The sequence below is a fragment of the Anomaloglossus baeobatrachus genome, chromosome 5, assembly GCF_048569485.1.
Source record: "Anomaloglossus baeobatrachus isolate aAnoBae1 chromosome 5, aAnoBae1.hap1, whole genome shotgun sequence".
Classification (NCBI taxonomy): Eukaryota; Metazoa; Chordata; class Amphibia; order Anura; family Aromobatidae; genus Anomaloglossus; species Anomaloglossus baeobatrachus.
Window position 1 is genome coordinate 380,781,201 of NC_134357.1, and position 23,783 is coordinate 380,804,983.

General features: G+C 46.3%; 1 protein-coding gene across 1 annotated transcript in view; it reads right to left on the reverse strand.

Moving 5' to 3' along the window:
- The window catches only part of LOC142310154 (embryonic polyadenylate-binding protein-like), a 113,000-nt gene that overhangs the window by 4,785 nt on the left and 84,432 nt on the right, over positions 1-23,783 (reverse strand). Inside the window, exons 10-13 of the mRNA XM_075347640.1 lie at positions 21,133-21,220; positions 20,046-20,174; positions 19,083-19,216; positions 8,751-8,844 (exon numbers count right to left, since the gene is read on the reverse strand). Of these exons, the coding sequence (XP_075203755.1) occupies positions 8,751-8,844; positions 19,083-19,216; positions 20,046-20,174; positions 21,133-21,220 (445 nt within the window). The remainder of the gene's footprint in view (positions 1-8,750; positions 8,845-19,082; positions 19,217-20,045; positions 20,175-21,132; positions 21,221-23,783) is intronic.

Consider the following 23,783-nt stretch of genomic DNA (forward strand, 5'->3'; position numbering starts at 1 on the left):
TTTTAAAACTTTTTTTTTACTTTTTTTTTTTATTTTACTAGTCCCCCTAGGGGGCTATTGCGATCAGCAATCTGATCGCTTTGCACAATCTGCAGATCTCAGCTACAGAGCTGAGAACTGCAGATTTGCTGCTTCACTTTCAATGCCGGCTGTATTCCGGCATTGAGAGGAAGTGACTCATGTTAGCCACAGGCGTCATCACATGACCCTGTGCTACCATGGCAACCGCCGAAAGTCACGTGATCATGTCACGTGACTTCCGGCGGGGGCGGGGTAAGTCACTGTAATGGCGGCGCCCATATACATATCGCTGCCAAGACTTTGGCAGCGAAATGTAAGGGGTTAATGGCCGCGGGTGGAAGCGATTCCACCCGCGGCTAGCAGGCACACATGTCAGCTGTTGATAACAGCTGATATGTGCGCCGATCGCCGCCGCCCGCCGGCGGCAGGGGGCGGGGCTTACCGGAAAACGATCCATGACGTATCTAGTACGTCATGGGTCGTTAAGGGGTTAAACCAAATGCGCAATGTGGCATATGTGGACAGGATGACACCCATTTAATGCATGTTATGTGGGAATGTGGCCATATAGGCGAATTCTGGAAGACTCTGGGACTCCTAGAACAGGTGTACCACATTAAAATGCAGCCCTCGCCCCGGATCTGCTTGATGAACTTATGGGAGGAGGGAGTAGACCCGGATTCTCCAACGGCCCTGTGTATAACATTGTATAACACGTATCCTCTACCAAGAAAGGAAGCTACTGGAATACCACTGGCTAGATCCCTCATATCCAACTATAGTGGAACTTAAAAATAAGATGAATGGCATCCTTAGATTGAAAAGAGGAGTCTATCTAAAGAGCAAAGCACTTAGTAAATTTTATAAGATTTGGCAGTCATGGATGGAGGTGTCGGGTCCTCCCTCTAGTACATTGGTCCAGGACGGTTTGCTGAGCTGTCTGTTATTCTGCCTGCAATAAGTGGAGTTATTTCAGTGATTGGGGTCTGGGTTATCATGGACCCATGGAGATCGCCGCAGGAGGAGGGTGGAGAGAACTAATCGAATGAACGGTTGGGGAGGTGGCCATGGGTGAGAACATGCTATGGAGTGACATGGCCACTAAATGATCTCAAGCTGGACAGATTTACTGTAGTGAACTTTATCTAGAATTTTGTTAATACACAAGGTTATATTGTTTACCTGTTCTTTTATGGAAAATCAAACAAAAATTTTACAGAGAATGAATTTGTTATTTTGGTTACTACTAAGATTATGGTGGCAACACTGATGCCTTGTGAGACCTATCCATTTTGCTCTGTACTAACTGTTGTATATTTAATAAAAATTATTAGATTAAAAAAAAAAGTCAATATCCTGAATTGCTGTCAGCTTTGATGCTGGGTTATGTTGTTTGTAAGTTTTGGAGACTGCGAGGAGCTGGTCCTTTCTACTTGCCATGACTGACCAGTAGCTATAGGGCTCATGCTGGTGTTTCTGGCTCCAAAACCTAGATTACATTGCTATTTCTTACGTTTACAAACTGTCCAACTCATCACCCTGAACAGGAGGTGGGATATTTTATTAGGAAACAAAAACTGAACACCCTAAAGGCCCAGTCACACTAAACAACTTACCAGCGATCACAACAACGATACAACCTGATAGGGATCGCTGATAAGTTGCTAGGAGGTAGCTGGTGAGATGTCACACTAAGCGACGCTCCAGCGATCCCACCAGCAACCTGACCTGGTAGGGATCGCTGGAGCGTCGCTACATGTGGAAGCATGCTGCGCTTGGTAACTAAGGTAAATATCGGGTAACCAACCCGATATTTACCTTGGTTACCAGCGCACACCTAGCCACAGTACACATGGGGTTAATTACCCAATGTGTACTGCAGCTACTTGTGCAGAGAGCAGGGAGCCGCGCACACTGCTTAGCGCTTGCTCCCTGCTCTCCTGGCTACAGTACACATGGGGTTAATTACCCGATGTGTACTGCAGCCACATGTGCACAGAGCAGGAGCCGGCACTGACAGTGAGAGCGGCGGAGGCTGGTAACAAAGGTAAATATCGGGTAACCAAGGTAAGGGCTTCTTGGTTACCCGATGTTTACATTGGTTACCAGTGTCTGCAGATGCCGGCTCCTGCTGCCTGCACATTTAGTTGTTGCTCTGTCGCTGTCACACACAGCGATGTGCGCTTCACAGCGGGAGAGCAACAACTAAAAATGGCCCAGGACATTCAGCAACAACCAACGACCTCACAGCAGGGGCCAGGTTGTTGCTGGATGTCACACACAGCAACATCGCTAGCAAGTTGTGCCTCAGCAGCGATGTTGCTAGCGATGTTGCTTAGTGTGATGGTACCTTTAGTCACTGCATATAGATACAGAGCACAGTGCGCTCTACGTTCCCATACAGGCTCACTTTTCTAATCTTTATGAATAGGAACCTTTTTAGCAACATTTTAGAACCTGGTCTTACTATAAACACCTGAGGCTTTTTTTTCACTTTTTTTTTTTAAACATTAATATAGTCTGTTGTCGGAATCCTGGTTCCTTGCATGTCCCTATTGTTTACAACACAAAGTCAAACAATTCAATTGCCATTTTTTTTTGACTATTAGATACACTTTTTGGCAAGAAAAAAAAGAAGGGAATTTTGTTTACTTACCGTAAATTCCTTTTCTTCTAGCTCCAATTGGGAGACCCAGACAATTGGGTGTATAGGCTATGCCTCCGGAGGCCGCACAGTATTACACTAAAAGTGTAAAGCCCCTCCCCTTCTGCCTATACACCCCCCGTGCTCCCACGGGCTCCTCAGTTTTGGTGCAAAAGCAAGAAGGAGGAAAAAAATTATAAACTGGTTTAAAGTAAATTCAATCCGAAGGAATATCGGAGAACTGAAACCATTCAACATGAACAACATGTGTACACAAAAAAACAGGGGCGGGTGCTGAGTCTCCCAATTGGAGCTAGAAGAAAAGGAATTTACGGTAAGTAAACAAAATTCCCTTCTTCTTTGTCGCTCCATTGGGAGACCCAGACAATTGGGACGTCCAAAAGCAGTCCCTGGGTGGGTAAATAATACCTCATAATAGAGCCGGAACGGCTCCGTCCTACAGGTGGGCAACCGCCGCCTGAAGAACTCGCCTACCTAGGCTGGCATCTGCCGAAGCATAGGTATGCACCTGATAGTGGTTCGTGAAAGTGTGCAGGCTCGACCAGGTAGCCGCCTGACACACCTGCTGAGCCGTAGCCTGGTGCCTCAAAGCCCAGGACGCACCCACGGCTCTGGTAGAATGGGCTTTCAGCCCTGAGGGAACCGGAAGCCCAGCAGAACGGTAAGCTTCGAGAATTGGTTCCTTGATCCACCGAGCCAGGGTTGATTTGGAAGCCTGTGACCCTTTACGCTGGCCAGCGACAAGGACAAAGAGTGCATCCGAGCGGCGCAGGGGCGCCGTACAAGAAATGTAGAGTCTGAGTGCTCTCACCAGATCTAACAAGTGCAAATCCTTTTCACATTGGTGAACTGGATGAGGACAAAAAGAGGAGATATCCTGATTGAGATGAAAGGGGGATACCGCCTTAGGGAGAAATTCCGGAACCGGACGCAGAACCACCTTGTCCTGGTGAAACACCAGGAAGGGGGCTTTGCATGACAGAGCTGCCAGCTCAGACACTCTCCGAAGTGAAGTGACTGCTAGTAGGAAAACCACTTCCTGCGAAAGGCGTGCGAGAGAAATATCCCTCATTGGCTCGAACGGTGGTTACTGAAGAACCATCAGCACCCTGTTCAGATCCCAGGGTTCCAACGGACGTTTGTAAGGAGGGACAATGTGACAAACCCCCTGCAGGAACGTGCGTACCTGTGGAAGTCTGGCCAGGCGCTTCTGAAAAAACACAGAGAGCGCAGAGACTTGTCCCTTAAGGGAGCCGAGTGACAAACCCTTTTCCAATCCGGTGAAGAAAGGACAGAAAAGTGGGCAATGCAAATGGCCAGGGAGAAAAACCCCCAGCAGAGCACCACGACAGGAATATTTTCCACGTCCTGTGGTAGATCTTGGCGGACGTTGGTTTCCTGGCCTGTCTCATAGTGGCAATGACCTCTTGAGATAATCCTGAAGACGCTAAGATCCAGGACTCAATGGCCACACAGTCAGGTTGAGGGCCGCAGAATTCAGATGGAAAAACGGCCCTTGAGACAGCAAGTCTGGTCGGTCTGGCAGTGCCCACGGTTGGCCGACCGTGAGATGCCACAGATCCGGGTACCACGACCTCCTCGGCCAGTCTGGAGCAACGAGGATGGCGCGGCGGCAGTCGGCCCTGATCTTGCGTAACACTCTGGGCAATAGTGCCAGCGGAGGAAACACATAAGGGAGTTGAAACTGCGACCAATCTTGAACTAAGGCGTCTGCCGCCAGAGCTCTGTGATCGTGAGAACGTGCCATGAATGCCGTGACCTTGTTGTTGTGCCGGGACGCCATTAGGTCGACGTCCGGCATCCCCCAGCGGCAACAGATCTCCTGAAACACGTCCGGGTGAAGGGACCATTCCCCTGCGTCCATGCCCTGGCGACTGAGAAAATCTGCTTCCCAGTTTTCCACGCCTGGGATGTGAACTGCGGAGATGGTGGAGGCCGTGGCTTCCACCCACATCAAAATCCGCCGGACTTCCTGAAAGGCTTGCCGACTGCGTGTCCCTCCTTGGTGGTTGATGTAAGCCACCGCGGTGGAGTTGTCCGACTGAATTCGGATCTGCTTGCCTTCCAGCCACTGCTGGAACGCTTTCAGGGCAAGATACACTGCCCTGATCTCCAGAACATTGATCTGAAGTGAGGACTCTTGCTGGGTCCACGCACCCTTAGCCCTGTGGTGGAGAAAGACTGCTCCCCACCCTGACAGACTCGCGTCCGTCGTGACCACCGCCCAGGGTGGGGGTAGGAAGGATTTCCCCTTCGATAATGAAGTGGGAAGAAGCCACCACCGAAGGGAAGCTTTGGTTGCCTGAGAGAGGGAGACATTCCTGTCGAGGGACGTCGGCTTCCTGTCCCATTTGCGTAGGATGTCCCATTGAAGAGGACGCAGGTGAAACTGCGCGAAAGGGACTGCCTCCATTGCTGCCACCATCTTCCCCAGGAAGTGCATGAGGCGCCTCAAGGGGTGTGACTGACCTTGAAGGAGAGATTGCACCCCCGTCTGTAGTGAACGCTGCTTGTTCAGCGGAAGCTTCACTATCGCTGAGAGGGTATGAAACTCCATGCCAAGATATGTCAGCGATTGGACCGGTGACAGATTTGACTTTGGAAAATTGATGATCCACCCGAAACTCTGGAGAGTCTCCAGAGTAGCGGTGAGGCTGTGCTGGCATGTCTCTTGAGAGGGAGCCTTGACCAGCAGATCGTCTAAGTAAGGGATCACCGAGTGACCCTGAGAGTGGAGGACCGCAACTACTGCAGCCATGACCTTGGTGAAAACCCGTGGGGCTGTCGCCAGGCCGAACGGCAGTGCCACGAACTGAAGGTGTTCGTCTCCTATGGCGAAGCGCAGGAAGCGCTGATGCTCTGGAGCAATCGGTACGTGGAGATAAGCATCTTTGATATCGATCGATGCAAGGAAATCTCCTTGGGACATTGAGGCGATGACGGAGCGGAGGGATTCCATCCGGAACCGCCTGGTCTTTACGTGTTTGTTGAGCAGTTTTAGGTCCAGGACAGGACGGAAAGACCCGTCCTTCTTTGGAACCACAAACAGGTTGGAGTAAAAACCGTGACCCTGTTGCTGAAGAGGAACAGGGACCACCACTCCTTCTGCCTCCCAGCGCCTGCAGAAGAGCATCGGCTCGCTCGGGAGGCGGAGATGTTCTGAAAAATCGAGTCGGAGGACGAGAGCTGAACTCTATCCTGTGGCGTGACTTAGACCGCCATAGATCGGAGTTCCTCTGATCCTTCTGAGGCCTTTTGGACGAGGAGAATTGGGACCTGCCCGTACCCCGAAAGGACCGAAACCTCGACTGTCCCCTCCTCTGTTGGGGTAATTTTGGTTTGGCCTGGGGTAAGGATGTTTCCTTTCCCTTGGATTGTTTGATGATTTCATCCAGCCTCACACCAAACAAACGGTCGCCAGAAAATGGCAAACCGGTTAAGCACTTTTTGGAAGCCGAATCTGCCTTCCATTCCCGTAGCCACAAGGCCCTGCGGATTGCCACCGAATTGTCGGCTGCAACCGCCGTACGGCTCGCAGAGTCCAGGACAGCATTAATAGCGTAGGACGCAATGCCGACGTTTGAGAAGTTATGGACGCCACTTGCGGCGCAGACGTACGTGTGAGTGCGTCAATTTGCGCTTGACCCGCTGAAATAGCTTGGAGTGCCCATACGGCTGCGAATGCTGGAGCAAAAGACGCGCCGATAGCTTCATAGATGGATTTCAACCAGAGCTCCATCTGTCTGTCAGTGGCATCCTTGAGCGAAGCCCCATCTTCAACTGCAACTATGGATCTAGCCGCCAGTCTGGAGATTGGAGGATCCACCTTGGGACACTGAGTCCAGCCCTTGACCACGTCAGGGGGGAAGAGATAACGTGTATCCTTAAAGCGCTTAGAAAAACGCTTATCTGGACAAACTCTGTGTTTCTGGACTGCCTCTCTGAAGTCTGAGTGATCCAGAAACATACTCGTACGCTTGGGGAACCTGAAACGGAATTTCTCCTGCTGAGAGGCTGACTCCTCCACTGGAGGAGCCGAGGGAGAAATATCCAACATTTGATTTATGGACGCGATAAGATCATTCACTATGGCGTCACCATCAGGAGTATCAAGGTTGAGAGCGGCCTCAGGATCAGAATCCTGATCAGCTACCCCCGCTTCATCATACAGAGAGTCCTCCCTCTGAGACCCTGAACAATGTGATGAGGTCGAGGGGATTTCCCAGCGAGCCGCTTAGGCGGTCTGGGGCTGCGGTCCGTGTCAGAGACCTCACCCTGGGATCTATGAGACACCCCGGGAGGACATTGTTGTTCCAACAGAGGGGAACCAGGGGGCAATGATTCCACAGTGGCCATGGTATGAGATACCGGTCTGGACTGCAAGGCTTCTAGAATCTTAGCCATAGTCTCAGAAAGTCTTTCAGTAAAAACTGTAAACTCCGTCCCTGTCACCTGGACAGTGTTAGCAGGTGGTTCCCCCTGGGCCCCCCTTAGCAGAGGCTCCGGCTGAGTAAGTGCCACAGGGGCCGAGCAGTGCACACAATGAGGGTCAGTGGAACCTGCCGGTGGCGAGGTCGTACATGCGGCGCAGGCAGCATAGTAAGCCTGTGTTTTGGCACCCCTGCTTCTTGTGGTCGCCATGCTGTTGTCTCCCCTGAGCAACACAATAGGGTATATAGCCAGAGCACCATACAGTGTAAAGTATAGCCTATAAACATATAATCTATAACTACACTTCTGCACAAGTGGGGCCAGCACCTCAGGTGCTGCTTACTGCCCGCTTAAATCGGTTATGTGGCCACCAGAATCCCTGCCTGGGTCTCCCAGAGCTTGTCTCCCCTCTGCAGCGTCAGAGGAGCTGACAGGAATGGCTGCCGGCTTCCTGAGGAGAGGAGGGAGCCGTGGGCGTGACCCAGAAAGTGCGTGAACTGGTGCCCCACTGTGCACAGTGAGGGGGGTGGAGTATGCAAAGCATGCTCCAGCCCTCAGTGCTGCCGTCCTGTACAGCGTCCCGCCCTTCCCCTGACTGGCAGGCCTGGGGGCGGGAAGAAAAAGAGACTAGGCCGCAAAAGCCGGGGACTCGAGTTATAAGCGCGGCCGCCGTATAAGCGCGGTCGGCACGGAAGTCCCCGGCGCACTAACAGTCCCAGCCGCGCCGCAGTGATAACAATGGCAGCGGCGGTCAGCGCGGTAGTCCCCATACACTAACACACTCAGCGACGCTGCAGTGTGTAATAGCACAAACGCGGTCAGCGCCGCGGTCCCCGGAGCACTAGCACGCCCAGCAATGCTGGAGTGTTGCTGTGCGCGGTCCCCACGGGGACACAGAGTACCTCAAAGTAGCAGGGCCATGTCCCTGAACGATACTCGGCTCCTATCCAGCAGAGTCCTCAGGAGCTGTGGATGGAGCACGGTCTCAGTGCCTGGAGACCGATTAGGATCCCACTTCACCCAGAGCCCTAGGGGGGATGGGGAAGGAAAACAGCATGTGGGCTCCAGCCTCCGTACCCGCAATGGATACCTCAACCTTAACAACACCGCCGACAAGAGTGGGGTGAGAAGGGAGCATGCTGGGGGCCCTGTTAAGGGCCCTCTTTTCTTCCATCCGACATAGTCAGCAGTTGCTGCTGACAAGCTGTGGAGCTATGCGTGCATGTCTGCCTCCTTCGCACAAAGCAAAAAACTGAGGAGCCCGTGGGAGCACGAGGGGTGTATAGGCAGAAGGGGAGGGGCTTTACACTTTTAGTGTAATACTTTGTGCGGCCTCCGGAGGCATAGCCTATACACCCAATTGTCTGGGTCTCCCGATGGAGCGACAAAGAAAAATCATTTTATAGTCTGACGGCAGCTTCTTATGAGACAGGACACCGATCATATTGTGTCTACAGTGTCAAACAGTACATTTCTTGGTCAGTAAGAGATGTCTAGGAAGAATAGGAATTAAATACTTTAAATTCATTTATAGCCAGAATAGGAATTTCATACTAAGGATTCATTTATCTATTAAATAGGATTGAGATAGTAAAGATTCAATGACAAGTACCAAGCATCTGTTTTTGCTCTTGCAGTGGGGCCGCTGCTAACATGGATGCAGTGAGAGGCTCCTGTCCTTGCATCCGTACAGATGGTTCCATGACCTGTAAAAAGAAACAAATTCCACCATAGTTTTTACGGCAATCACCAAGTCATATTAAGGACATGATAATTTTGGGCTGCTATGATTACAGTCATACCAAACTTACATAGTTTATTTTTTTTTTTTTAAAGTTGGCACAAAAAAAAAAACACAAAGTATTGTGTTGATGCCATCAAAGTCCCATAATTTTTTGTTTGTTCCCCATTTGTAGGAGTAATTTAAGAGCCTATTTATCCTGTGGGATTTCAAATATTGGTGTCATTGGTGGGGGGGGGGTTCATTTCTCTGGATTTGGAATTAGCTAAAAAATTGACTTTTGTTAATGAACTGGTAAAATAAAGCCTTGTCTCAAAACATCCATTGGGGAATACAGGACCTTGGGATATAGTTTCTGCCACATGGTTGTAATAACTAAATTAAGAGAGTTTGCCCCTCTCAGACGTTCAGGGGTTGTCCCATGAACAAAGTACATTTTAATCAATAGATCTTGAGAGAATATTAAGTTCCACAATTGGATGTGTTAAAAAAAAAAAAAAAAAGTGTTCCTGTGAGGAGATAATCTTTCAGAAACATGGCCTGAACATACTAGAGCGCCTGGGCAGGGGAGGAAACAAGAGTAAACAGACAGAACAGTAGGAGATCACAGCTGTTTCTGTGAGGTATTGTGCAAGGAAATGTTTTACCTCACAGAAGGAACAAGCTGTAATCCCATGCTCTCCTGTCTGTATATGCTTCTACTTCCTACCCGGCCCAAGAACTTGTCCTTGCATGGTCAGAAACCACTATTACTCAGTACATTGCAGGGACACATTTGTAAAAGATCTCAGCACAGGAACATTTTTGTTTTTAACACAATTGTGTTACTTATTATTAAAAGATCTATTGATTAAAATGGAAATGATTTGTGGGACAACCCCTTTAAGTTTCTTCTGACCAATTTGTTTTATAGCAGTAGAAGATGCAGAAAACACATACAAACATAAGAAATGAGGAACCTGCTGAGAACAATTACAACTACAGAAAAAAAGTGCCATAGGTAGATGCCATCCTCCCCAATGTACAAGAAAAGGCTTTCCACTGGTAAGTAAACACTTTTGCTGTCCCTGTCATTTGGGAACATAGGATCCTGCAACCTTCTGAAGTAGTCCGTAGAATGCACAACACTGGAGTAGGCAGCCACGTCTAGTGAACAGACATTTTATAGACTCTTGCATCTGCTGACCCTGCTGTCGGAAGCAAGGTACGGTATATGTACCCTCCAAAATTTCGCAAAAGTGTGAATTGACAACCACATGGCCACTATGCACTTACCAGTACAGAACATGCTTTATAACACTCCACTGCCCAGGTAAAATGGACAGAGAAAGGTGGCACCTTGCACTACAAAAGGTAGGCCTCATTTATGGTTCACTAGATCTAATGGGCTTTCATGACTTTCTATAACAGACCCTGAAAGAAAAATGTTTTTTTTCCCATGTTTAATTGCCCTTTTGTCTATTTTGTGTGAAGATAAAAATTGAATGTGAAGTGTGGTTTGTTTAGTAAAAACAAATCGGATCAAAAAAAGAACAAGGGAGTCCGAGTGCCCGAAAGAGGCAGTTTGAGAAAGGTAGATGTGCAATGTTTAGACTACATCTAAATACTGAAGGAAGATTTCCGTGGTATGGGAAGAAAATGAACAAAAAGAGGAAGGGGTAATAACATTCTCAAGAACCAAACATGAGGATATCAAAAGGAGAATTGCCTTGTTCTAGTGAAAAACGGTGAATGGGAACTTCGAGGAAAAAGATGCTAATTTTGATACCTGCTAGATAGATGTAATGGCCATAAGAGAACAGATGTAAGGAAGCACAATGGAGGGGCTTTGGTTTTCTTGTACTTAGGGTGTGCATAAGCCTCTCCTTATAAGAATGTGTGTCATTGCTAAGTTATAGGCCATTGGACACAGAACAATAGTGTGCAGAAATATTTCATATGAGAGCATTCAATCAAATCCCTAGTTCTGTAGCAGCTGCAAGGGAAAGACCTAGCCTTAAAGAGTAACTACGCTTACATTTTTAATTTATTTTTTTTATAAGTTTATTGAAAAATTATAAAAACTTTGCAGCTTCAACAGTCACACTGTTAAATGAAGTTTAGCTAAATTTGCAAGAGGGAGAGATAAGATCTTGCCGAAAAAGAAGTCACCAGAGGGGACATCACCTAGGAAATACCAGGCCTACATGAGTTAGTCTGGTGAACTGAGACTCAATGGTAGGCTCTCTGCTCTGACATCCTTGAGGACTGGGTAAGGAGAGGAAAAGGCTGGAGTATGTACACGAGCTTGAACTGGTTCTGTGGGATAATCAGTGTCCAACGATAGGCTTTGAGTTCCTGAGATCTGAACACAAACTTTGGTAACCTGTGGAGAGTATGGAGGCCCTAACGTTAATGTCCAGAGGGCAAAATCTGGAGCAGTCTTTGATGAATACCTTGGGTATTTAGTGACTATTCTTCTGAGGAGGTCAGCCATGTAACTGTCCACTCCTGGAACGTGGACTCGTGCTGGGGGGTGGGATTGTCATGTGTGCATTAATAAAAAAGACTTGCCACAAAAATGCAATAGAATTATTAGATTCTTGTTTTATTTCTACATGAAATCCAAAGTAATTCTAAATGTTTTGGCCTTGTCATCAGACCTTCATGAGTAAGGCCCTGTGCAGTTTTCGATGCGTTGGTGCAGTTTGTTGCCCACATGTGCATGACCATCCTTATCCCGACAATAGCTATTAAAAATGCTGTGCACATGTTGCTTCTTTTTTCCTTGTAGATTTGGTACAGAAAAAAGAAGCAGCATGTCAATTGTTGGTCCATTTTTTCCTGCGTTTTTTTAGCCCTTACAGCCATTAAATTCACTAAAAAATGCACCAAAAAGCGCACCTGAATTGCATGCGGTTTTTGGCTTTTAGACCACAAGGTGTGTTTAGTGCAGACATTTTCTGCAATGTGTGCACAAACTCTAATACAGAGATTGCCTAGAAATCATGAAAGGATACAGAGAATTTGTATTACTCAGTAAGGCGATGTGTACCAAAAAAGGAACGGCACCTTTCCTATTGGGGTACATACTACCTTATGGCATAGCGCTAGTTTTTCTATTTATTGTGCTATGGGATAGGATCCTACTTGGGCACCTATTACCAGGAGTGCCATGTTACATTACTGTGATGTGTGCGTTGTCTGACCGCAGAATTTTGGCAGATTCCCCCATAGATGCTGTAGTTCAGGTCACTGCCTCAGGTATACCAATTCCTGCATAGCTGCTGTAATTTGAGACATGCCCTGGTGATTCAGGTATGCATCAGCTGTTTGCAGTCCATCAAAACACTGATTTGATGACCTGTCAAAAGATGAGTCCTATGTCTCAAAAGGAAAAAAAACAATGGTAGCTGGCGTCCAGATTGTGTGGACGGTCTGATCTTCTTAAGGCCACGTCTCACTAAGCGACATCGCTAGCAACATCGCTGCTGAGTCACGGTTTTTGTGACGCAACAGCGATCTTGCTAGCGATGTCGCTGTGTGTGGCCTCAGCAACGACCTGGCCCCTGCTGTGAGGTCGCCGGTCATTGCTGAATGTCCTGGACCATTTTTTAGTTGTTGCTCTCCCGCTGTGAAGCAGACATCGCTGTGTGTGACAGCGAGAGAGCAACAATCTGAATGTGCAGGGAGCAGGCGTCAGGCAGCCTGCGGTAAGCTGTAACCAAGGTAAATATCGGGTAACCAAGCAAAGCGCTTTGCTTGGTTACCCGATATTTACCTTGGGTACTAGCGTCCGCCGCTCTTAGGCTGCCAGTGCCGGCTCCCTGCACTCGTAGCCAGAGTACACATCGGGTAAATAAGCAAATTGGTTTGCTTATTAACCCGATGTGTACTCTGGCTACGAGTGCAGGGAGCCAGCGCTAAGCGGTGTGTGCTGGTAACCAAGGTAAATATCTGGTAACCAAGCGCTTGGTTACCAGATATTTACCTTAGTTACCAAGCGCAGCATCGCTTCCACGCGTCGCTGGTGGCTGGGTCACTGGTGAGATCTGCCTGTTTGACAGCTCACCAGCGACTATGTAGCGACGCTCCAGCGATCCCTGCCAGGTCAGATCGCTGGTGGGATCGCTGGAGCGTCGCATAGTGTGATGGTACCTTAAGACTCCACACCAACTTTAAAGGGACTGGTCTCCATTCAGCACTGAAGTAGAAGGAGGCAACGACTCCGAGAGAGGAGTGGAGCCACCACTGAAGAGTGTAATGTGATGTAGAATGCCCTGGTCCAGAGAATCCTTTGATTCACAACAGTAGATCGCTGAAGGAGCAAAAGTGAATCTGGGCATATGGAATCAATTCCACAGATTACACTATGAAACACAGAACTGTCAGAAGGAAAAGATGAAGCACATGCCCAGGAAGGATGGACTCTGCAAGGATGAAAGCAAGATTTTGGGGTGCATTATCCAATCTAAGAGGAAAACTTTTCTCCTTGCGGAGACTGACAAACCAGTCTGACTGCCAGTGAGGAGACTTATAGCTGCAATGCTCCTCTGGGAAATATGCAAACTGTCTCTTCAGGGAGGAAGGAGACTAACTAGTGCCACCTATTGGAAGTAACAATCTTAAAAGTCAAAAGTGACTCTTCAACGAACCTTGTGATATGACTTAAGATTTATGCCGGATCAGAACCTCAATTTGCAGACAAGGTGTTTCGGGTGATTGCCCCTCATCAGCTTTTAGCTAATCTAAGTGAGTTAGTGTGCCTAGAGTGATGTGAATGGTTTTACAGTCATCAGCTCTGGATGGTGCTTTATGGATAAGCTCTGGATGTCTTGAATGAGTGCAAGAGCCTTCATGAAAAACCATGCCATGGGCCTGTAGCCAGGCCGAAAGAGTCACATTTGCAGTGGCTGAGCTCAGTAGTATGCTAACAAGTCTGGTACATAGGAATGAGGAGATACACATTTCTGATGTATGGAGAACTCTCCCTGTTTCATCAATGCAATGACTGCATTTGGAAATGTTGAACCCTAATCTAGTAGCTGAGCTGTTTGAGATCATAGGTTGATAAAGTTTGGATATCGCAGAAAGAGGTGGCTGCTCGAGATAGGTAGATCAGGAGGTAGTGTGGAAGAAATGGTTTGGTTTGAGGGCGGGAAGAGGAATCTGGAGCACAAGAGAGCCAGACATATCAGAGCAGACGACAATACCTGGTGATGTAAGGACCCTGCCTCATGCTGGACTGGGTTTGGCCAAAGATTTGAAGGTCTGGTCATGAGCACACAAGGTGTGGTATAAAACAGGGTCTTGTCCTGCATCTGACCTAGGTAAGGGTCTACCACAGGTAAGGAAAACCACTTTTGTAATGTGTCCTCCCAAAAAGGATATCTTGAGCATAAACATTTTTTAAAGTTTGCTAAATGTTTGCCAGGGAGGTTTAACCCCTTCACGACCGCGGGCAGTAAAATTACGTCCTATTTTAACGTGACTTAACGACCAGGGACGTAATTTTACTGCCTAAACTTCATTTGATTGCCGTGGCCATAGCAACGGCATTCAAATGATGTCCCCTGCTGTTTCTTACAGCAGGGGACCTTTGCTTGACCCCAGGGGGGGCGGCATCGCCACCCCCTATCGACGATCGATGTGATTGGCTGTTCAAATCTGAACCGCCAACCACATCGTTCGAACTAATTTCGGCAAAAATAATGCCGGAAATAGTGCGATACTGTGAGATCCAGCTATGAGATGCCGCAGCTGCTGCAGCATATCATAGGTGGACCTCAAACATGTCGCCCCCAGCCCCTGCAGCACTGATTGGAGCGATCGTGCTATGACGCGCAATCGCTCCAATCAGTGTGCAGTGGGGCGGTCTGATCAGCCGGTGGCCGCCCTCCCCAGGCCTGTGCTGGCCTGCGAGCCCTCCCCCAACATGTCTGCAGCGTGCAGTGGCTGGTACTTGTGGTACCACGCCACCGCTGCTGCTGCCGCCGCCGTAGCTGAGGTCACCGCTGCTGCTGCACGTGAGTACTGTGCTCACCTTGCAGCCAGCCCGTGCGCGCTCCCGTGGTGCCCCTGCGCGCTGCCGTGATAGCCCCTGCCGTGCCCCCCCGCGATCTGCTCCCCCCCCCCCCCCGACATCCCGATCTGCTCCCCCGCGATCTGACTGCCTCCCCCATTATTTCTGTTCTGCTTCTGCAGCTCTCTCCGGTCTCCCCCTCTGCTCCCCCCCCTCTGCTCTCACCCCCCCCTCTCCCCCTCTGCTCTCCCCCGACGTCCTCTTACCTGTCTTCACCGGCCTGATCACATCTGCGTCCATCGCTGGGTCCTTCCTGGGCATTCTGCTGATCTGCCTGCTGCTCCTGTAAAGCTGTCCATCTCTCTGCCATCTGTTCCTCTGCAGCTCTTCTGGTCAGTGATCCTCCTGCTAGTCCTCTGGGTACTGTGAGTATAACTTTTTTTTTTTTTCCGTATCCCCTGTCCATTTTTACACCTCATCCGTCCGTGCGTCCCGCCAAGCGCTGATCAGGGATGCAGATAACGGATCGGCATCCCTGCTCAATTTTTGGCGTGACTTTTTTTTCCGTATCCCTGACGCTTTTTGTATCGCATCCGTCCGTGCGTCCCGCCAAGCGCTGATCAGGGATGCAGATAACGGATCGGCATCCATGGTCAATTTTTGGTGTGACTTTTTTCCGTATCCCCGACGCTTTTTGTATCGCATCCGTCCGTGCGTCCCGCCAAGCGCTGATCAGGGATGCACATAACGGATCGGCATCCCTGCTCAATTTTTGGCGTGACTTTTTTTTCCGTATCCCCGACGCTTTTTGTATCGCATCCGTCCGTGCGTCCCGCCAAGCGCTGATCAGGGATGCACATAACGGATCGGCATCCATGGTCAATTTTTGGTGTGACTTTTTTCCGTATCCCCGACGCTTTTTGTATCGCATCCGTCCGTGCGTCCCGCCAAGCGCTGATCAGGGATGCACATAACGGATCGGCATCCATGGTCAGTTTTTGGCGTGACTTTTTTCCGTATTCACGACGCTTTTTGTATCACATCCGTCCGTGCGTCCCGCCGAGCGCTGATTAGGGATGCCGATAACTGATCGGCATCCCTGCTCAATTTTTGGCGTGACTTTTTTCCGTATTTGCGACGCTTTTTGTATCGCATCCGTCCGTGCATCCCACCAAGCGCTGATCAGGGATGCACATAACGTATCTGCATCCATGGTCAATTTTTGTCGTGACTTTTTTTTTTACGTATCCCCGACGCTTTTTTTTATCGCATCCGACCGTGCGTCCTGCAGCGGCCGATCAGTGCACAGCGTCTGTGCGTTTGAAAAGTCAAATGGCGCTCCTTCTCTTCTGAGCCCCGCCATGCGCTCAAACAATTACTTTCCACCACATATGAGGTATCTGCGTACTCAGGAGAAAATGCACAATACATTTTATGGTGCATTTTTTCCTGATAGCCTTGTGAAAAAAAAGCTACCTAGTTGAAGCAACCGTTTTGTGGTAAAAAAAAAAATTTTTCTTTTCACGGCTCAACGCTATAAACTTCTGTGAAGCCCCCAGGTGTTCAAAGTGCTCACCAAACATCTAGAAAAATTATTTGAGGGCTCTAGTTTCCAAAATGTTGTCACTTGTGGGGGAGCTCCACTGTTTAGGCACCATAGGGGGTCTCCAAACGTGACATGGCGTCCGCTAATGATTCCAACCAATTTTGCTGTCAAATGGCACTCCTTCTCTTCTGAACCCCGCCATGCGCCCAAACAATTACTTTCCACCACATATGAGGTATCTGCGTACTCAGGAGAAAATGCACAATACATTTTATGGTGCATTTTTTCCTGATAGCCTTGTGAAAAAAAAAGCTACCTAGTTGAAGCAACCGTTTTGTGGTAAAAAAAAAATGTTTTCTTTTCACGGCTCAACGCTATAAACTTCTGTGAAGCCCCCAGGTGTTCAAAGTGCTCACCAAACATCTAGAACAATTATTTGAGGGCTCTAGTTTCCAAAATGGGGTCACTTGTGGGGGAGCTCCATTGTTTAGGCACCTCAGGGGGTCTTCAAACCCGACATGGCGTCCGCTAATGAATGCAGCTAATTTTGCACTCAAAAATTCAAATGGCACTCCTTGCCTTCCGAGCACTGCTGTGTGTCCAAACATTTGATTTCCACCACATATGAGGTATCTGCGTACTCAGGAGAAAATGCACAATACATTTTATGGTGCATTTTTTCCTGTTACCCTTGTGAAAAAAAAAGCTACCTAGTTGAAGCAACCGTTTTGTGGTAAAAAAAAAATGTTTTCTTTTCACGGCTCAACGCTATAAACTTCTGTGAAGCCCCCAGGTGTTCAAAGTGCTCACCAAACATCTAGAACAATTATTTGAGGGCTCTAGTTTCCAAAATGGGGTCACTTGTGGGGGAGCTCCATTGTTTAGGCACCTCAGGGGGTCTTCAAACCCGACATGGCGTCCGCTAATGAGTGCAGCTAATTTTGCGTTCAAAAATTCAAATGGCGCTCCTTCCCTTCCGAGCTCTGCCGTGCGCCCAAACAATTGATTTTTACCACATATGGGGTATTAGCGTACTCAGGAGAACATGCACAATAAATTGTATTGTGTACTTTCTCTTTTCTCCCTTGTAAAAATGAAAATTTTATGGCTAAAGTAACATTTTTGTGTTAAAAAGTAAAATTTTCATTTTTTCCTTCCACATTGCTTTGGTTCCTGTGAAGCACCTAAAGGGTTAATAAACTTATTGGATGTGGTTTTGAGCAGTGTGAGGGGTGTAGTTTTTAGAATGGGGTCACTTTTGGGTATTTTCTGTCACCTCGGCCTCTCAAAGTCACCTCAAATGTAATGTGGTCCCTAAAAAAAATTATTTTGTAAATTTTGTTGGAAAAATGAGAATTTGCTGATGACCTTTGACCCCTTCTAACTTCCTAACGGAAAAAAAATTTGTTTCGAAAATTGCGCTGATGTAAAGTAGACAAGTGGGAAATGTTATTTAGTAACTATTTTGTGTGACATATCTCTCAGATTTATGGGCATAAATTTTCAAAGTTTGAAAATTGCGAAATTTTCAAAATTTTCGCCAAATTTCCTAAATTTTCACAAATAAACGCAAAAAATATCGGCCTAAATTTACCACTGACATGAAGTACAATATGTCACGAAAAAACAATCTCAGAATCGCCAGGATCCGTTGAAGCGTTCCAGAGTTATAACCTGTCAAAGTGACACTGGTCAGAATTGCAAAAAATGGCCCGGTCATTAGGGTGTTTTAGTGGCCGGGGGTGAAGGGGTTAATTCGTTCACAAATTTGTCCTCAAATTCTGAAACTGAAAGAAAACAAGAAAGGAAGGAGTCTTGCTTTGTGAACCTGAGAGTCTCCTTCACACTTATAAGGCTATCTACCATAAAGGAAGTTATAATCGGACTGTGGTATTTCTTCCTCAGAAAAGTCCTCTCCTTAAACGGACATCTGAGTGCTGGGGACCACTATAAGAGTAATGAGATGCTGATTGTCGTCTGGAGAGGTCATACCTTTGCGTCTTAGGGAGTCATCCAGGAGACCCACTTGCGACAGTTGCTACCTTCACATCCAACCGACCTGTCTGGATCTACATGGTTCAGCGACCCAACATTGTTTTTTCACATGAATATAGGCTTTGTAATGCTGTAAGTGTACACAACCCAAACCTTAAAGTAATGTATGTAAAATGTTGTAGTAGGTCTGGAACGTAATATAGGTTACCTTATTTTATCGACTTTCTTACAATGTTTGGGTCAGTGCTGGCAGACAAAAGTCCACACTAATTACTAAAATGAAAGTCTCAATCCTAGGCACCTATATGCATTACGAAATCACCTTTTAAGACATGTCAACATATATTCCTATAGTCCATATGTAAAGCAACAAGAATGAGCTTTTTTTACCATTATGAAGACTGCATAATGGGCAGTCAAAGCTGTAATTGGAGAGTGCAAATTAAAAACAAAACATAAAATCAGCATGAATTGCAATATATAATTTTTTAATTGCTCTATTCTTCTAGTTAAAAAGTAGCCTCCACCTTGTATGGCTTGGTATCTACATAAATAACTTCTCTTGCAATTTTTCTAATGAATATTATACCTTACAGAAAACGATGAGTAAACAATATGAGGAGATTGCTTAAAGCAGAAACTGTCAGATATAATGCAGTACCTGCTGTAGGTGCGTATGGTTCACAACTGGCTGTGCATTTCGTACTGAACAAGAATATTTGTATTGTGTCATTGTGCGCAGGACCGATGAATTAACTTGGGCCCGAGCACCAGCCGTCTGAGTGCCTATGTTTGCTGAGCAGAAAGAAAAATAAAGCCAAAATGTTTATTTGTAGAAGAAATATACTGTGGAAAAGCAGATGGCAAAATGTGTAACTTATAAGAGACATGGCAAAACGGATTCTTAAATGCTAAGTGATATTTATTAATAATAATATACATACAGCAGATAATGAACTAATGAGTTAATAATGCAGTCAAAGGTTAACTTCTTACCAGGTTTTTACCAAAATAAAATCCCAGTTTTATCAAAACTGCAAAAAAGCTGCCCAGTTTGTGACTTATTGCTGGAATCAGCAAAAACCTGGTGACAGATTCCCTTTAGTGCTTCACCATGTGCATGTGTAAATGCAGCTGCACTTTTTAAGATGCTTGTTTAAGGGTAAGTTCACACAGTGCGTTTTCTGCGGCGTTTTTCGGGTGCGTTTTTGGCCTCAAAACTGCATGACTTTGCTTCCCCAGCAAAGTGAGTTTTCATTTTTGCTGTCCACACACAACTTTTTTTAAGCTGCGTTTTTGAGCTTAAAAAAAAAAAAATGGACGTCAATTCTTTCCTTCGTTTTTCTGCGTTTTCCCACAATGCAATGCATTGGAAAAACGCAGAAAAACGCAGAGATCAAAAACGCACCAAATCGCGGTAAATGCGTTTTTTGCCGCGTTTTTTTGCCGCGGGTGCATTTTTGTGCGTTTTTAGCGGCCAAAAACGCAGCGTGTGCATATAGCCTAAGAAGGGTGTTACCTTCGGTTTCCCATATAAACTAGAAGAAAGATGAAATCTCTACTGCGTAGACGTCTCAATCACACTATGAATTTAGCACTTGAAGATCGGGAAAATGAAACTTACCAACTCTCTGACTCGGAATATGAGAACCGACCCTGGGCATCTGTGTTGAAGCTTGCTTCATTGTACTTATGTTAGAAGAGAGGCGTCTTGGAGGAACTGCCCTCAGTATAGGTGAATGTGGATGGTATTCTACAATTACAGAAAGGATAGACATTAAATGTAATAGTTAACCTGTTGTCAGAGACTCTGATGTACTCCATATACTTTACCTGCCTCACCTCTCTTTCAGATATCAGTTGTCAGGGGAGAGTCAGGATACATTAAAATTGAGCCAGCAGCCCTTAATATCCCCCGCTTTGGTAATGTGTGGCCAAGTCTAACACACTTTCCTATATAGTATAGTATATATAGCACTATATATAGTATAGTATATATAGTAGTCGACTATTTGCAGGTAAAGATCTTTATACACTTTAAAAGGTCATCACATCATCTCAGGCTGTGATCTGTGCATGTGTCATATTGAAGGATGTAGGTATTCTGTACTGGGCACTGAGGGCAAAATAAAATGCTTGTAGAGTATTAGAGTAGAGTAAAAAGCTTCCTTCTTGCTTTCTTTTTAGACACCACTTAACATCCTATTAAGTATTTTTAAGTACATTACTTGAAAGCTCAGTTTGGCCAAGTTCACACACTGCATTTTAATTGTCCTTTTACGCTCACATAATGCAACATCACGTGTCAGATCGATAAAGGATTAAGAAAAGCTGCCTTATCGGGAAAAGCTCACAAAACTCTTTAGGATCTTCGAACATCAAGTGCAATATACGTAACCAAACTACTGAATCGCAAAAGTTGCTTAGATACATATGTGCTAAAAGATCACTGGTGGGTAGAGCACTAATCCGATAGACAATGAATGGAGCGAGGTGCACATGTGTTCTCTAGGTCATGGTGAGTTCCTGCAGTCAGACCCAGTGATCAATAAAGTTCAATAACTTTCAGGCTTGGAAAAAGAAAAACTTAATCCAGAATGTATAGAAGAAAACAATCACTGAAGTAATGAAGTAACTGCATGAGGCTAAACATTGAGTGAATTGTAATAGAATAATAAAATACTAAATCTCCTTTCTACGTTCTCACTTACGTGGAGGAGGCCTGGGCGGCTGAGACGTCCAGTGAGGTGTCGGACGAACAGGAGCTACAGGACTTGGATTATAAAAGGCTCTGTTTGGCTTTAAGGGAAACAAAGCAGTTAGATACATTCCCATGGCAGCATCTCTCACACTATAGGACAATGCACAAGTAAATTAGAATACTACCGTACCACTGGACTGCATTTACACTATGCAGTTACAATTATTCACCGCACATTGCAATAAAGCAATGAAACAAGTGGTTTTATCAACTTCAACAAACCAAAATCAACACAAAATTACACTTCACAGAGTTGGGCCACTACTCTTTTTTTTTTTTATTGATGGCCAACCCTTAGAATAGGCCTCTATTATCTGCTCGGTGAGGGTGCGACACCTGACACTCCCGCAGATCAGCTGTCACCAGATACAGATGGATCTGCAGTACAGGCAGAATCCGGTAACAGTCTGATGGCCTATCCAAGGAACAGGTCATCAAAAAAAAAAAAAAAAAAAGTGTCCAACCCCTTTAAAGAGAATCTGTCACCATTTTTGTTACCTCATCTGAGCTCAGTATGATATAGGGTCAGAGAGATCGATTCCAGCAAAGTATCACTTATTGGGCCACTTGCTGCAGTTTTGATAAAAGTTTTATGGCCTGCAATTCTACTAGTTCTCTGAACGCTAAGCTTTGTGTCACAGCACTAACGCCACTGATTGACAGCTTTTTCTGTACATTGTGCAAAGGCAGAAAATTGCTGACCAGTGGTGATGTTACGGTTAAAGAGAGCTTATGCGTATGGAGGACTACCTGGTAGCAAGGTTGCTAGTCCTCAATGATAATCTCCTGCTGATAAAACAGTGATCTTATTAAAACTACAACACAGCCCAGTCAGTGACATCCCTGGAGTCAGGGTCTCTACCCCAACATAATATTTATTTCTATTGTGCCTACATATTCCGCAGCGCTCCAACATCATTCTGCTCGCAGATTAAATCGCAAATAGTGGATGAAAGATTCCCTTTAATGACTAATGCAGTCTTAGAACTATGCAGCCATTTCAAAACAAGCATCTTTAATACTTAGTAGAGAACCTTATGGCTGTTATGACCTGCTGCAAACAGGATGCATTGCCAGACAGCAGCTTCTAGCAGCATTTGAGGACTCTTATCCCATTCCTCATAGGCAAAGGCCTTCAAGTTCACTGATAGGTGCATTAGCAAATTTGCGCACTAAATTTCCAGAAGGTATAAATAACTTGAAATGTACGTGCACACAGTGCGTTAGCTTTTTTTTTTTATACGTTTTTAGTGCAGTTTTGTCATGGTGTGTTACTTGTGTTTTTGACGTTGAGACTTGTGTTTGGTCGCTACGTCAAAAACGCAATGTTTTACAGTACTAGCAAAGTGGATTGATTAAGACAAATCTCATGCCCACTGGACTTTTTTTTTATGCTGCTTAAACTCTTTTCCAAAACGCAGCGTGTCAATTTACTGTGCTGGTATGGTGAGTTTTTAGTGCAAACTTTCCCCATAGACTTGTATTAAATGTGGAAAATTTGCAGGTAAAAAAAAAAAAACCCCAACAAAATGCATAGCGAAAAAAGCACCAAAAACCGCATCTAAATAAAACATAACAGGTATCAATAAAGTTGATTGAAACACAGGCAGCAGAACAAACAGGAAGCTGCCTAAAGCAAAGAGTTCAACGACCCAATACACACAGGAAGACAAAAGATATACAGCAGCTAGATAGATGCTAGAAATATATTCGACAAAATAGAGAGAGATAGATATCCTGCCGCTATATGTCACAACCCCCTACATATTCTGCATTTGTACCCTCTAGCGCCTTTCATGTGGCACTACAGGGTGTTAGGCTGGTTTAACCTTTCATATAATTCTCCCTATTTTTGACATCACCACTAATCAGACTCCGAGTGAGGACGTTCCTGATGTCACCGCTCGTTACAGTAGCTGGCTCTCGTGGAGTACAACGTGAGCCAGAAATGCCTGCTGCTCAAAGTCTATGAAGCCTCATTCTGAAGCTCCACCACCTTTGATCTACGTAATCACGGAATATCATGAGAACCGCTGGACTATGTCAGACTTGGGATGTTTGCTTTCTAGTAAATTGGTGAATGAGGGACAATCTTGTATGTAGGTCTTTCAGGTTTATATGTGTGGACTGTGTCTGATTTCCTGGACTACATTGGACCTGCATGATTTATTAATAATAATATTATATGGTTAGTGATGTGTTGACCAGGACTGTAAAAGTCCGGATCTGTGCGGCATCAAAAGTACCAGAGTGCCGAGCCCAGAGGTTTCAGGGAACTCCGCGCTATACTTAGAGTCTCCGGCGCAGATGTAACTGCTTTCGGGGCCACTCATCAGCTGTATACATATTCCCTGCTTTCCCCGCCCACTGGCAGTCCTGGCGTCTGTGATTGGTTGCAGTCAGACAGCGCCCCCACCCTGAGTGAAAGCGTGCAGACTGCTTGCGATCACAGGCCCCGTCTGTGGCTCTAGATTGATGTAAATATTGAAAAAAAATTGGCGTAGGGACCCCCATATTATGATACCCAATACAGATAAAGCATATGGCTACAGGCTGCAGCCCCCAGCCGTGCACTTATCTTGGCTGTGTATCAGGGACCAC